Source organism: Lolium perenne, chromosome 2 (genome assembly GCF_019359855.2).
Source record: "Lolium perenne isolate Kyuss_39 chromosome 2, Kyuss_2.0, whole genome shotgun sequence".
NCBI lineage: Eukaryota > Viridiplantae > Streptophyta > Magnoliopsida > Poales > Poaceae > Lolium > Lolium perenne.
Window position 1 is genome coordinate 53,806,448 of NC_067245.2, and position 15,696 is coordinate 53,822,143.

The window sequence follows — 15,696 nt, forward strand, 5'->3', positions numbered from 1 at the left end:
TGAGGCGGATCGATCACGTTGCCGACAAGAGGCAGGGAAGCCCTAGTCGCCTATCCGTGTCTCGGGAAAATGGGGGTACACAGGTACTAGGAACTAGCTTGATCGATCCATCTAACCCGGGAAAAATATCCTCGTCGATCCTAGCTCAGTTGCTCCTAATGGAGAAAAAGCATACATATAGGTTCGAATCTAGAATCTCGATTGATTAGAATGATGATGCATGTAGAAATGCCAAGGTGAAAGTAAACATGTAAAATGGTCTGAGCCCATGACATTTATCGTTAAGGAGACTATGTCTCGTAGTTTTGGTGTTGTCACCGAGATAATGATTGATGTTTGGTTGTTCTTGTTGATTTTTTTGGGTTATTTTCTCTTTTCTTTAATAATTCTGTTTTTAAGCATCTCTTACACACAAGTAACTTCTTATAACATGTTGTTGAATGGTCATATTAATATATTACCCTTTAGTAAATAGAAGGAGTACCCAACTACATAGTATATTTAATATTTACCGAAGCCCGGTGTTAAGATTTAGTTTTCGACTTATGACCAGTGGTCTTCGTCTAGCCTAATTTTCAAATAACATGATTAGACTTGTCTGGACGGTAGCGAGTAATTACTGAGTTGACTTGCAATAGTCTGACCTAACGTTCACATGTTCATGCACATGATGTTCACATGTTCGGGCACGTGCTTCAGTTGAGTGGGTGTTTTCAAAATAGTTTGGTGTGTAGTTAAAGGTAAACTATTTAAAGTTTGACTAACTGTATAAAAAAAATAGAAATATCTACAATACCAATGCACATAATATGAAGATACATTTTGTGATCGCTATAACAATAATGTTTTGAAAATATAGATTTTGACCTATTTTTTTATATAGTTGGTCAAACTTAGAAATTTACTTTTGATTAAAAATTATATTTTATTTTAGGAAGGAGGGAGTATAGTTTCGACAAGTTTGTTTAATTTTGAGCCATAGGTAGTAAGGGCGTAAGGGGTTGACATTTGACCGCACAGGGGCAAATTAGTAATTTCAAATTTGTCTATATATAGCCATTGTCCTTCAGCCCGAGTTCTACTAACCCGCGCATGTTGCAGCTGGTTATCAATCCACTCTCGTCAAAGTGAAACACGGCATACTCACCAACTGAAAAAAGTCTTCTCATCCACCAATAGATATGCGTATGCCTTGGAGCACCAAGGTGATTTGTTGTTCTCCCTTGCAAATTATAATGTTGCTGCCCTTTCTTTTGTAATTTCTGATTGCACTTCGGGGAGTTCATAGGGCAAAGACATCATCATCAGCGCTACATTTCAGATCTAACATACTGTACTCTGAGTTTATTTATTTTTTTAAATAGTAAATCGTAAATATTTCAAGAAAGTTCCAATCCATTTAGTTGAGTAGTTTATGTGTAAACAATTTCTCATTTAGATCAGTAGTTTATGAGTAAATAGTTTCGTGGGGATTATTGAAAACAAAAAATGCTATTTAGTCGAAATGGATTGAAACTTTATCATAATATACAAGGAAACATTCATGATTTACTAGGTTTTTAAAACTTTTCTGAGCACTTTGAACTTTTAATTCAAATATAGGTTAATCTTGTACGTTAGATCTTAAATGAAGGGCTGCAAATGATTAATTTACTCTGGTGATTTTGCTTCTCAAAGTCTTGAAACTGAATCCTCTCACGACCGCGACGACGAACTAGATCCACCAACCACAAACCTGCCATCCACCTCTTCCCTTCCCCTCTTTTCTGAGCTTCTCGCCACGAGCCAGATTTCGCGTGACCGGCAGAAGTTGGACGGGCCTTCTTTCTCCTCGGGGAGTACAGCGCCTGCTCGGTCAGCCGTGGCGGCTCCTCCACGTGAGGCCGCTCGGTGCGCACCTTCCCAGAGCATGTTCGACAGATTGCTTCCATGGTGGTTGGACCCTAGGTGGTGGCTGCAACTAGTGTGGACCCCAAGCGGAGGGACGCTACACGCCTGGCAGACTGCTCGGCGGAAAAAGGCTACCCCGTAATCATTCATATAGATAGTCACTGGCACTACCTCTGTTCATACGAGAATACTGCAAGTTTTTCTAAATATAGATGTATCTAGACACTCTTCAGTGTATAAATACATTCAAATTTAGACAAATTTATAGCAATCTTTAATGGACATAGGAAGTAGAACTATGAAGTTTATATGACAGGAGACGTTTTGGCTCATAGAAGAATTTGCATCTATTATGTAAAATAATTAAAAAACAATTTTAGTTTTTTTTTAAAAGTTCTGACATATTTATGATGTACATTATGACATTTTATGTAAGTGCACAAGTTTTCGTGAAAAAATATTTTTTATTTGGCATGTACAAAAAAATGTCATGTACGTAGTCGTGTTGTAATCAAAAAATTTCTTTTTACAGGAGACACAGAAGAAAAAAAAATTCTAGAAACTTGTGTACGAACATAAAATGTCTATATATACATGCGAAATTTTGTTTCGGAATTTTTTTACACTTCAAATGTATATTCATATAACGGGTTCATATGCTCCTAGGAGTCAAAGCGAATTTCCCGTTTATATGTTGTAACCTAAATAGTGATGAAGGTCTAGCTAGGGAAAAATGGTTAGATTTTTTTAGCTAATCTTACAAACTGAAAATTTAATTATATTTTCTTAATGAAAACTAAATAATAATAAGAAATTTCATTTTTGTTAATTTTCTTGAACTTGATTTTTGTTAACAACAAATTCCTTTTGAAATACATTACATTTTAGACAGACAGATGCGTTCATGCTGCAAATGAAGTTTTTTTTCGATGAATATATTAAAATAATTAATAAATAATATATTTTTGAAAGTTTTATTCATATTATTTTTTAATTGTCCCAATAGTACACTTATAAAAGTAAAGAGCAGCTTGGCAACAAATTTCTAAAATATAATTCATGCTAAAATGGAGCTTGATTTTTTTATATGTTCGTACTCATACAGAATTTTAAAATAATATTATGCTATAGGGAAAAAATCGTCTATTAACATATGGACCAAACATGACCGAATCATGTTGATGTGACAATAGCAATGATGTCACGTGCACGTACATACCTATCACCTATACCAATTTACCTAGTTCGGTTAGAGCAGTCATAATGTGTAGTCAAATGTAATTCTATATTTGCCCAAAGCTTTTAGATAGTTTCCTCCGCCGTGGAGGTTGTTCCAAACCACCGTGGAGGTTGTTCCAAAACGACAAAAATTAAGAAGCGGTGCAATTCCTTGCTCCGAACCAAATATCCATTTTAGCTTTTGAAACTAGTTTCCTAGACTATAAGAGTAGTTTTATATATTGTAGCTTTAGGGTAGCTTCAACGGACGATGCATTTTGGATATAATTTATTTCCGTTTGTATTGGACATGGACACAAAAAGTGGTCACATGTCCGTATGCGTTTGCTCCTTTCTAGCCCCAGAAACGTATTTTTTAACCGCAAAAGCCCTGCCATACAATAATTAGGGAGGAGAGAGAAAAAAGATGTTTTTTTATGTGTACAAGAATGACCAGCACATAAGCATGCATGCAGGTCAAAAGAGGCGCAAATGCATTCATGCTGCATATTTGCTCCACATTTACGTTAGAACGGATGTTGCGGTCATTTTACATCTAGCCGATGGAGAGCGCATTTTTTTGTCCGCGCGACATAAAAAGACGCTTTTAGTCCGTTTACATCGCTCCGTTGGAGATGCCCTTAGGTAGGAATAGATATGACATTTTTAACCAGATTTTATCCAGTGTTGGCACCCAGTACAGATATTTGACCATGCCAATATTGTAGAGGTGTTTCCAAATTTTACTATGACAATGTTGTGGATGCTTTTACTCAGGCTCGTAAAGAATGTCTCTCCTTTATCTAAATTTGAATGTATCTGGATACAATTTAGTGTATAGATACATCTAAATTTAAATATAATTAAAATATTTTTTATGTAAAAAGTGGGTAGTTGGTTTCAGTTCGATTTCTCTCGTAATGACGTATTATGTGCGTTTAGTATTGTAGTAGATGTTTATGCTTTTTATACATAGTAAAAGTGAAAATCGAAAGTAGTGAAAAGTGCAATCTTTGAAACCTCTAAAAATTATCAGATTTTGTTATTTGTTGTGCAGTCTAAAATATATAAAAAAATGAGTTTTTACATGTTGGTAGAATACATAATTATCAACATCTAAAAAAATTCAAAATCTTTTTGGAACTTCAAAAGGTCATTTTTAATTTGTTTCATCAAACCGTCTATGTGTAGCCCGAGCTACATTTACAGTTTCCATCCTCTATACTTGTTATATTGGTTATAGCAGTAAATTAATCGTGAATCTTTCTTTGTTGTAGGTGGCACCTGATACCCCGGGAGTAAAGTTAGCAGCTTTCACAGAACGTGATGAGATTCTAAATGATGAGTTTGACAAGGAATTTCCTGTGCTAGTACGCGTTACAGCACCAGCCACATTCGACGCCACAGACGTCGATTTTGTGGCAGTGCTTGACATGAGCGCAAGCATGACAAGAGAGAGGCTTCAGAATGTGAAGAAAGCCATGCTAGCCGTGATAAAAGATCTTGGCCCGAGAGATCGTTTCTCTATGCTGTCATTCAGTAGCGAAGTGCAGAGCCGTACAGAACTCACTGAAATGTCTCTTAATGGTAAAGAAGCTGCAAGCTCTATGGTCCAAAATTTAGTCACCGGGGGGAAGACTGACATGGGTGCAGCACTGCAGCAAGCTGCAAAAGTACGTTTTTTTTACAAGCTTGTTAATATTCGACTATTTATCTTTGGGAGTTGTCAACATTTGCTAATTTTCTCGTTCTTCCGCTCCAGATTCTGAAGGGCAGGAAAATGCATGACTGCATCAACCGCGAATGCTTAACTGTCTTCATCTCGGCCGGCAAAGATGATTCGGTCTACACAAAGCCAATCAACCATGGGTTCCCGGTTCACACCATTGGTTTAGATACCGAACATGACCCTAAGGTAATGGACCACATCGCTCAAAACACATGTGGCACATACTCTTATATATACAGGGATATGGATGCTATGGGGTCTACTCTCAAGGAGTTGATCCAGGTCCAGCGATCTGTCATCGCAAGGAATGCCGAGATCAAGTTACAGACTCAGGACGGTGTCACAATATCGTCAATCAAGTCTGGTGGCCACAAGAACTGTGTCACTAATAGCAAGCAGTCTGTAATTGAGATCAGCCGCCTGTATGCTAGTCAGGTCAGCGATTTCATCGTCTACCTCACAGTCATGAAGGGGAAGACGCTGACTATGGCGGAGAAATTTAAAACAGGCGGGGGTGGTAGCAAGATGCAGCTGATGACCGTCAGCATTACAAATGTTTCTGCTGATCCGGTGGTTGTGTCAGTCAAACGGCCAGAAATAAGCTATGGTGCTAAGTATTGTCCTCTGGTTGCAGCGGAACTTTACCGCCTTGCACTGGTGCTTGCTATCTCTACCCTGGCAGAGCCTACTGCGGATGGTTTGCAGAAAATACGGAATAAGTACCTCACACCTCAACAGCACCGCATGTACAGCAAGTGGGAGTTCCAGAAAGATATCTTGGAAATGCAGAAGGGTATTTCGGATGCCAACAAGCACAAGATGCAGGGCCTTCCATACATGCTCTCGTGGCTATCGTCTCACAATTGGCAGCGTCCAACAGCCAAGGGATCACCACATATGTCTGATAATTTCTTACCAAGAAGTACAATGCAACAACAACACCAACAACAGCAGCAGCAACAACAACAACAATATCATCGGCAACAAAAACATCATCAACAAACAATGTTTACAGAAATATTACTATTGCTTCCCTGTGCCATATCAGCTTTGGTCATTTTTGTTCTGGCTGTCTTTTTGGGTCTCCATACTGCAATACTGAGCCTGATGCAATCCCTGCACCTGAGGATATTGTCCATCACCGGGACAACGGTTATAAACCATATCATGCAGTATTTGTACTCGGTAAGTGCGTGTGTGTGTTCATAATTTTTTGCGTCCGCTTATTTTCATTGTGCATTTTGATGTTGTAGCACATAACAGAGAACCACGTAGCAATATATCCACATATCATTTGTGTACATCAACGCAACATACATACATGCTCTAACTAAATTCGTTCTGAGTAGGCGGTGATGTACTCAAGCATCCTCGGAGCATTTTCCTCGTTTATCCCGTCAGGAATTACCTCATCAATCCCTGTTCTCCAGCAGAAAGCTGAGGGAGTAGACAAAGAGGTATGCAATCAACAACCCCTTTTAACAAACATCAGACAATAAAAACCCACATATTCCTGAACTCGGATAATGTCTGCAGGATATTAAGGTTTTCACCAATACCTTTCTTCGAGAGGGTGCCAACATGGCTGCAAATCCAAAGACTTGTGAAGGAACAGCTGGCATATTAAGCGGCAAAATTACAGTGCAAGGCGGTTTTGTTTTCACAAGCTAAAGTTGTCAACTACACATGCAATAAGTGAACGATTTCCCCACAGTTGCGGCATGCTCAAGAGCTTGCAATCATGTATCGGTTCATACGTGAAGACATTTTTATCTCCGTTGGTTATTGTTTAGCTTTTATATTTATTATCAAACCATGCTACTTGGCAAATGTACCTTGTTATATGTCAGTGATACATTGATATGTCCCGTGGGAAAACACTAGGGTAATTACATCACACCTATATTCATGTTCTTATTGTCTATTTAATAAATTGTTATTTCAGCGTGCATGGAATATATGTCTGACTCGTTGAACGAATTATTTAGCTAATGGTACTTATTCGTTATTAGTAAGTGTGCACGTTCACCCACATCTGAATTTCCGCACAAAATTCTTTTGTAAAACAACATTTAAAACCAACCTAATTAGTTTGAACAGGCAACATCAACTGATTTTGATAGTCCTTAACTTCTGTAATAAGTTGTGACACTTGCATTGGTTCGGCATGGATATTTTGTAATAAGTGGCATAACAAACGAAGATGTGTTCTGCTTTGTTGGGTTCACGAGTGTGCGCTTTAATCTTAACCAAGATTAAAAATCTTAGTACACATGTCAAAATGTTGTGTGCATCCCTGGTTGGTGCAGAGGCCGGGAAGTGAAATTCTCCCCATTTTAAGGTGGTTGCGGCTGTGTGGAGCTGAACTTTTACTTTCTTTAATATATGTATTAGTGTTATCACCAGAATTTGACCGGATCAGAGGTGGGCCGCGATTGGAGATGGGCTTGAAGAATATACATGGAAGGAATACATGAATCGGCCTTATATGCAAAGTTTGGGCTAGTTTGCCCGTGTATCTGTAATATAGTAGGATACGTGTCGATTAGATAGAGTTTGGCTCGTGCCCGGTTGGGATTATTCCCACGTTAGAAAGTCTACGGACTATAAATATGTATCTAGGGTTTATGAAATAAACAACAATCACGTTCACCACAAACCAATCTAGGCGCATCGCCAACTCCCTTGTCTCGAGGGTTTCTTCCGGATAAGCATCATGCTGCCTAGATCGCATCTTCAGTACACGTTTATTCGCTGTTCATGCGTTGCTCGTGCTGAAGCCTTGTTGATGGCGAGCAACGTAGTTATCTTAGATGTGTTAGGGTTAGCATTATTCATCGTATCATATGCTGTCGTCGTGCAACCCTTAGACGTCTAGCCGCCCTTACACCTATCTTAGGTGTAAGGGCGGCACCCCGCTTGATCATTATTTAGTAGATCCGATCCGTTATGATTGCTCCTTGTTCTTCAAGGATTAGTTTAATATCTGCATAGTTAGGCCTTACAAACGGGTTGAAGGATCCAGTGGCGCGTAGGGTGTAGTTTGCTAGCCCTAGACAGGATGTTCCGGGGATCAACTTCGTGTTGGTTTTTAGGCCTTGTCTAGGGTCGGTTTACGATCACCGTGCGTGGCCGCCAGGCTCAATCACGAGTAGGATGTTCCGATTATGTGGTGAAAACCCTAAATCGTAGTAGGTCGTTTTAGCTTTATATTGATCAAGCAGGACCACCATATATTCGTACACCTCGTACGGATCATGGGTGGATCGGCTCTTTGAGCCGATTCACAGGACAACCTGAGAGCCGATCGAGGCTCGTATTTAATGTTTACGTGTATGCCATGCAGGAAACTAAGCGAGGCACATCCATCACCTTCCTGACCAGGTATAGGTCAGGTGGCACGTCCTTGCACCAGCATCGGACGTGCGTGCCGAGTCTTTGCGGGCCGTCGCTCGGAGGGACCAGGGCCAGCCGCAGTCCTGGGAGCCTCCCGGCTCTACTGTGTTGCCCGTCGCTGCTCGCCGGTGGGTTTCTGACCGCAACACATTCTGGCACGCCCGGTGGGACAGTCTTCGACATCAACCGCATCGCCATCTACATCTGAGATGGCGGAAGGCACCCCAGTCACGTACGAGGATCTGACCGAGGAGCTCAAGAAGAAGTATGACGAGGTCAAAGCAATCCTCGAAGCCGACCTCATCGGCTCTTTTCACAGAACCCGCTCACATGGCATCAGGTGGAAAGGGTTCTCACCTGAAGGCGCGCTCGATGGAGTGGACCTGTCCACCTCGTCAGAAGAACGCACCAGGTCTCTGCGTCAGGAGATTAACTTCATGGTAGCTCATTCGCTACACCGCCATTCTGAGAGCCTGGTGAACACTTTGGAGCGTTCGCTCTTCGGGTGATCCAGGAAATCATGAGGCATCAGTACTCTCCGTCAGGACCAGCTCTAGGGACTTACCAGGGAGAGATGCCACTCCAGTCCCGTCCACCGCTGCCATTCGCGTTGGCAGCACCAGAAGTGCCGAATTCACCGGCATACGTCGTCTACAAGATCGGTGGTGACCCTAGTGACTACCAGTTCTTGCATGAGGCACCTAAGGAGATCCCTCACGGATACACGTGCACATACGTGCCAGACTGCAGTAACTGGGCACTCACAAACCAGACTGCAACAGCAGGGACTTCTGGAACAGCAGGAGGAACTTCGGGAACAGATCTTGAGAAGCAGACGTGGCTAGCTAAGTATGCCACTCCGACAAACCTCCAGAGCTCAGCTCCTGCAGTTGGCTCAGAGCTGGAAAAGCAAGCATGGCTGGCTAAGTATGCCACTCCGGCGAATCTTCAGAGTTCGACTCCTGCAGCCAGCACCGCGGATCAGATCAGTACAATCCTGAGAGACCAGTTCGGCATGGTGCCGAAAAGGAGGACAATCGGCTATTCCAAGCCGTACCCCAACGAGTACGAGTTGATCCCGCTACCACCCAAATATCGGCTCCCTGATTTCTCCAAGTTTAATGGATCAGATGGTTCCAGCTCCATCGAGCATGTGAGCCGATATTTGGCACAGCTGGGCACGATCTCAGCATCAGATGAGCTGCGTGTGAGGTTCTTCGCACAGTCCCTCACAGGATCGGCTTTCGGGTGGTACACATCGCTGCCACCAGACTCAATCCGGACTTGGAAGCAGTTGGAAGAGCAGTTCCACATACAGTATCACTCAGAGGCTTCCGAGGCTGGCATTGCCGATTTAGCATGAGTACGACAGAAGCGCGGAGAAACAGTGTCAGAATACGTCCAGCGCTTCAGGACCGTTAGGAACCGATGCTATTCGGCTCGTGTGACTGAAAAAGAAGCAGTCGAGTTGGCGGTGGTGGGTCTCGCATCACCGATCAAGGACGTGGCCTCCCAAGCAGTCTACCCTTCACTGGCGCACATGGTGCAGAAGCTGTCAGTATATGAACAGCGCCACCCAGATGTATACCAGGATAAATTCAAGCGTGCGGTGGTCCTGGTTGAGGCAGATGAAGACGATGGCTCTGCGGGAGATCAAGAGGTAGCAGTGGCTGAACGGACTCGGGGGGCAAGCCCCGTGTCCTGCAAGTGGGTTAAGCCACAAGGTCCTCCAAGAGGGTTTGACTTCGACGTTACCAAAGCTGAGCAGATTTTCGACCTCTTACTTAAGGAGAAGCAGCTAAAGGTACCCGAAGGCCACAAGATCTCCACAGCGCAGGAGCTGAACGGAAAGCCATACTGCAAGTGGCATAACACGTTCACCCATGCCACCAACGACTGCAGGGTGTGGCGGCAGCAGGTCCAAATGGCGATAGAACAAGGGCGTCTAATTTCAGCCAGTACGCCATGAAAGTCGACACACACCCCTTCCCCGCCGTTAACATGGTGGAGTGCACTTACCCTGGAGGGTGCCAGCCAGGATTCTCGTTCAACATCAACATGGTAGGACCTGGACACCACTCTGGTAAGGACGGAGACGAGGGCAGCTGCTCTCATAGCAAGGACACAGAGGAAGCCGTTCCACGCGATCGGCTCCGTCACGATGGCAAGCACTACATCACAGAGGGAGAAGTGAGGAATGTGAGATATCAGCGACCTCTCTCTGATCACCTCCTCAACAAGTATGTGAGTCAATATGACCAACGCCGACGACCCAACGACGATGATGAAAGAGATCGTCTGGCTAGGGACGCCAGGAGACATCGTCGGCATGATCGCGACGAGGAGAGATATGAGCGCCACGCCAAGGGAAAGGTCAAGAGAGCAAGATGACGAGGATAGGCACTGGGACTGTCCCTTCTTCAGACACTGCTGGGATTCAGGAATGAGCCGATTGCCTACAATCGGCAACTGCCCAGAATATAGACAGAAGAAGAAGGATGCAGCTAACGTGTCCGTGTTCAAACGTCTAGGGCCTCTCCCGCCTCGGAACAAGCACGCTGAGTCCTCTCGGGTGGAAGATCTCGAGGATTTGGAAGACGATGATGAAGAAGAAGAAGATAAGTACCACCGGCCAAGGTGGTGCCCTGATGGACTCAGCCGTTCCCAAAAGCGTAGGGTTCAGCGACTACGTGGTTTGGAGGAAGCCGAAAGGTTATACCTGCACACGTTGAGGAAGGCGCGGCCTGATCTGGCCGCTAAAATTCAGCGAACCCTGGACGAAGAAGGTCGGCCACAAAGGAAAGAGTGGCGCCCCAGACAAAAGAAAGCCGATGATGAAACATCGGCTGGCACAAACATGGTGTTCATCCTTTCGACGGAGTTTAGTGCTCTAGGATTAGACGAAGCACCTGTGGCACAACTTGACTGCGGCCCACGGCCAGTTATCTTTGAGAAGCCACGAGAAAGAAGCTACAGACATCTGAATGCCCTGTACTTGCGAGGCTATATCAATGGACAGCCTACCAACAAGATGCTGGTGGACACCGGAGCGGCAGTCAACATTATGCCATACTCCATGCTACGTCGGTTGGGACGCTCTAGCTCGGATCTGATCAAGACCAACGTGACACTGAGCGATTTCAACGGCCAAGCATCTGACGCACAAGGTGTTCTGAACGTGGATCTGACCGTAGGAAGGAAAACCATCCCTACGACATTCTTTATTTTCGATAGCAAGAGCACCTATGCTGTCCTGCTAGGAAGAGATTGGATCCACGCCAACTGTTGCATTCCATCCACGATGCACCAATGCTTAATACAGTTGGATGGAGATGAAGTAGAGGTTGTCCATGAAGATGAGTCAGCCGAGATTTGAACGGCTGGCATGAACGTTTGGGAGACAACAGGCCAAGAGCCACTCTCAGGCATCAATTTGGACGACTGCGAGCGCATCGACGTGACGAAGGACGGGGTTAGGCTGGTCTTATCCACCGGCCTGACTGTATAGTAAGAACAAACCTGTGGACAAACGTGGCGAGGCAGATCCTTGGGATCGGCCCCAAAGATCTATGGAGGAACATTGCAAAACCTTCATTGAGCGATTCAATCAACATGGAGGCCGATTCCAGCAATCAGCCAGAATTATCCTCACCATACGTTCTGCCTGTGTTCAACGTCGATCTAATGGGCAGCGGTTTTACGTCGGCTGATGAGCTGGAGAAAGTCCACATTAGTCCTAATGGAGCCGACGTTCAAATACAGTGCCTTGGCTAACTACAGAGCCGATATCCGCAGTTACCTGGCAGATTCGGCTCGGGGGGCACCTAATCAGATGAACATGTGCGATACATGTGCAGTGAAATATTGGGGGCCGATAGAAAAATCGGCCAGTAAAAAAAAATTCTCACGATGTACAGCCGATGCACAGACATCGACTTTAGACACTCTTCTCGCCTTAACTGAGGCTCGGGGGGCAGCTGATTTGGTAGACACTCTGTTTGTGGAAGCCGATTGGAGTGTCATCGGCTGACCCTGCATCATAACCTTCTTCGAAAGCGGTGAGTTGTTGCAGAAGAAGACTACTAGAGCTGCTGAAAGGAGCCTGAAAGGGAAGCCGTCATCGTCTACAGGGTCAGGGCCGTTTCTGTTGCTGCGAAAAGATAGAGCAAGGCGCTATGTTCGGACAGCAAGGAGCAGTTAAGGATCACCTTCAGGCTGGAAACCATAGCGTGGGCATTGGATGGTGTTGCCCATGGATCCATTGCAGTTGCGAACCTGCGCGATTGACATCTGAGGTTCATATGGCCGTGGGTTGGATCTGTTCAAGCGGCGTTTTGGGGATTTGGGTTTTGCTCTTGCGGACAAGTCACAGATTACCATTTGGATAGACAATAGAGTTGGCTTTGCTCGCGTTTCATGGCAAGGTCCGATGCGCTGCCATCAGCTCTTAATTTGTTGACTTATTTTAGCAATCGGCAAATTTGGTAAAAGGACAGAATCAGCTGAGAAATTTCTTCTTCATTAATAAGAGGTTTTTTTTTTACAATGAAGAGCCGATTGCTCAAGAAAGGAAGAACAAAAGAAGAGCCGATTGCTCAGGAACTACTAGTCCTACATTACTAATCCTCGCTGGCCTCGTCGTCGGCATCGTAGCTGCCGTCGGCGCTGCTTCCAGAGAGTTCCTCGTCGCTGTTGCCCCAGCCCTCGGCCGGAGCCTCTTCTTCCTCGTCATCATCATCGTCCTCGCTGTCCGCCCAAGCGCGGAAGCGCTTCGCCGGCGGATACCCAGCGGAGGAGGAGGAATCATCCTCCTCCTCTTCCTCTTCTTCCTCTGCTTCTTCTTCTTCCTCCTCCTCGTCGGAGGAGGTGGAGTTCGCCCAGGAGTGGAGGTCGTCTTCGCTCTCGCTCTTCAGCTCCCCTTCGATGAGGAACTCGAAGTCGTCCTCCCCATCGGTCAGAGGTAAGTCACCATCTGACCCGACGAGTGCTTCGGGTGGGCCATCTGGCACGTGATCAAAGTTCCACTCCTGCTCGCTCGAGGAGGAAGATTGGAAAGAGAGGCCTGAGGAGATGGAGGAAGAGGAAGACATTGCTACAGGGAAAGAGGGTTTTTTAGGTGCCGATGGCCGGAACAGAGCAAGGGGATGAAGTGGCGAACCGTTCGGCACAGTTAAATAAAGGGGGTATAGTGGAGATTTAATGCCATTACGGTTTCCGAGGGAGTGATGTTAAAGCTATCAAATCTTGCAAAGAAGTTGAGGAGGCACGGCATCATGATGAAGGATACTGCGACGGTTCTGCTCTGCCACGACATGACCCGACGAAGGAAAAGCAGAATGATTTTGGAATTGTCATTTCCAAAACCAGGGGGGCATGTGTTATCACCAGAATTTGACCGCAGAGGTGGGCCGCGATTGGAGATGGGCTTGAAGAATATACATGGAAGGAATACATGAATCGGCCTTATATGCAAAGTTTGGGCTAGTTTGCCCGTGTATCTATAATATAGTAGGATACGTGTCGATTAGATAGAGTTTGGCTCGTGCCCGGTTGGGATTATTCCCACGTTAGAAAGTCTACGGACTATAAATATGTATCTAGGGTTTATGAAATAAACAATAATCACGTTCACCACAAACCAATCTAGGCGCATCGCCAACTCCCTTGTCTCGAGGGTTTCTTCCGGATAAGCATCATGCTGCCTAGATCGCATCTTGCGAGCTAGGCAGTACACGTTTATTCGCTGTTCATGCGTTGCTCGTGCTGAAGCCTTGTTGATGGCGAGCAACGTAGTTATCTTAGATGTGTTAGGGTTAGCATTGTTCATCGTATCATATGCTGTCGTCGTGCAACCCTTAGACGTCTAGCCGCCCTTACACCTATCTTAGGTGTAAGGGCGGCACCCCGCTTGATCATTATTTAGTAGATCCGATCCGTTATGATTGCTCATTGTTCTTCAAGGATTAGTTTAATATCTGCATAGTTAGGCCTTACAAACGGGTTGAAGGATCCAGTGGCGCGTAGGGTGTAGTTTGCTAGCCCTAGACAGGATGTTCCGGGGATCAACTTCGTGTTGGTTTTTAGGCCTTGTCTAGGGTCGGTTTACGATCACCGTGCGTGGCCGCCAGGCTCAATCACGAGTAGGATGTTCCGATTATGTGGTGATAACCCTAAATCGTAGTAGGTCGTTTTAGCTTTATATTGATCAAGCAGGACCACCATATATTCGTACACCTCGTACGGATCATGGGTGGATCGGCTCTTTGAGCCGATTCACAGGACAACCTGAGAGCCGATCGAGGCTCGTATTTAATGTTTACGTGTATGCCATGCAGGAAACTAAGCGAGGCACATCCATCACCTTCCTGACCAGGTATAGGTCAGGTGGCACGCCCTTGCACCAGCATCGGACGTGCGTGCCGAGTCTTTGCGGGCCGTCGCTCGGAGGGACCAGGGCCAGCCGCAGTCCTGGGAGCCTCCCGGCTCTACTGTGTTGCCCGTCGCTGCTCGCCGGTGGGTTTCTGAACGCAACAATTAGCAACCCTAACCTCCCTCCCGTGGCGCTCGCCAGGGCGCCGCCGGGGGGGCCAAGCCCAACCACCGCACCCCCCCTCCCTCGAGCAGGCTCGCTTTCATCCAAAATGTCCAATAGCTTAATTAGCATCCAACATCCATAAGATCAGAAACCCTAATCCTTGAAGAGGACAGGGTCCCTCCAAAATCCATAAATCCAATCCACAAAATCGGTACACAATGAGGTACTTTTCGGGAGGCGTGTCGGTAAGGGGAGATTGCGGTAGGGCTAATTTGGGGCGGCGGCGAGATGGGAGCCCCTAATTGCCGCGGCGTGACCTCGGAACCGGAGGGCGGCGGTTACTTGAATCCCATCACGATCACTTGGCGGCGTGGAATGGGCGGATGCTTGTGAGAGAGGGAAGGGAAACTGAATTGTTCCTCCCACCACGTGCCAGAAAACTATTCAGTAAACTGGATATCTACTCCTCGAATCGATCTAATTATATGAGGATTTAGGAGGCACACTTCTCGTTTGCAGTAAAAAGATATCTGGATGAGGCCGTTTAGCGGTTTTTACTCGAAACAATTATTGGGGCTAAAGCCGCGAAACCGTGGTTATTTTATTGTTTGCGCGTTTCACGCCATTTACAAGAGATGATCTCGTACGAGTACTTAACTATCAACCTCGCAGGCTCGTGAGTGACAACAGTTTGAGCTTTGAAGTACTCGTAAGAGATCGGCTGCTTGCACTTGGCAGCCAACAGGCCACATGCCACGCTGCAAGCCACCGCGTATGTTGGTTTCTCTTTTTTGTTTCCCGTCTTCAGTTGTGCAGTAGTGTGTGACGTGACTGGGGCACCAAAGACGAAAAATGCAAAGTCAGTGAGCAACTCATCACGCATGTAAAGGTCTGTACCGTGGCTCGTGTGTTCGATAGGGGATCCGAA

At 45.4% G+C, this 15,696-nt stretch overlaps 1 protein-coding gene across 1 annotated transcript; it reads left to right on the forward strand.

The window, feature by feature from the left end:
• Positions 1 to 1,096: 1,096 nt before the first annotated feature.
• Positions 1,097 to 6,788, forward strand: LOC127332629 (uncharacterized). The gene is made up of 5 exons (XM_051358948.2): positions 1,097 to 1,205; positions 4,386 to 4,781; positions 4,871 to 6,022; positions 6,187 to 6,294; positions 6,374 to 6,788. The coding sequence occupies exons 1-5, from the start codon at positions 1,182 to 1,184 to the stop codon at positions 6,506 to 6,508; spliced, it is 1,815 nt and encodes a 604-aa protein (XP_051214908.1). The 5' UTR covers positions 1,097 to 1,181; the 3' UTR covers positions 6,509 to 6,788.
• Positions 6,789 to 15,696: the final 8,908 nt, after the last annotated feature.

Bases quoted from the DNA above. Each gene is read 5' to 3' on its own strand.
- LOC127332629 (XM_051358948.2), top strand. From the start codon at position 1,182: ATGCGTATGCCTTGGAGCACCAAG. The intron at 1,206-4,385 runs GTGATTTGTTGT...TCTTTGTTGTAG, and splicing joins GTATGCCTTGGAGCACCAAG to GTGGCACCTGATACCCCGGG. The intron at 6,295-6,373 runs GTATGCAATCAA...TAATGTCTGCAG, and splicing joins CTGAGGGAGTAGACAAAGAG to GATATTAAGGTTTTCACCAA.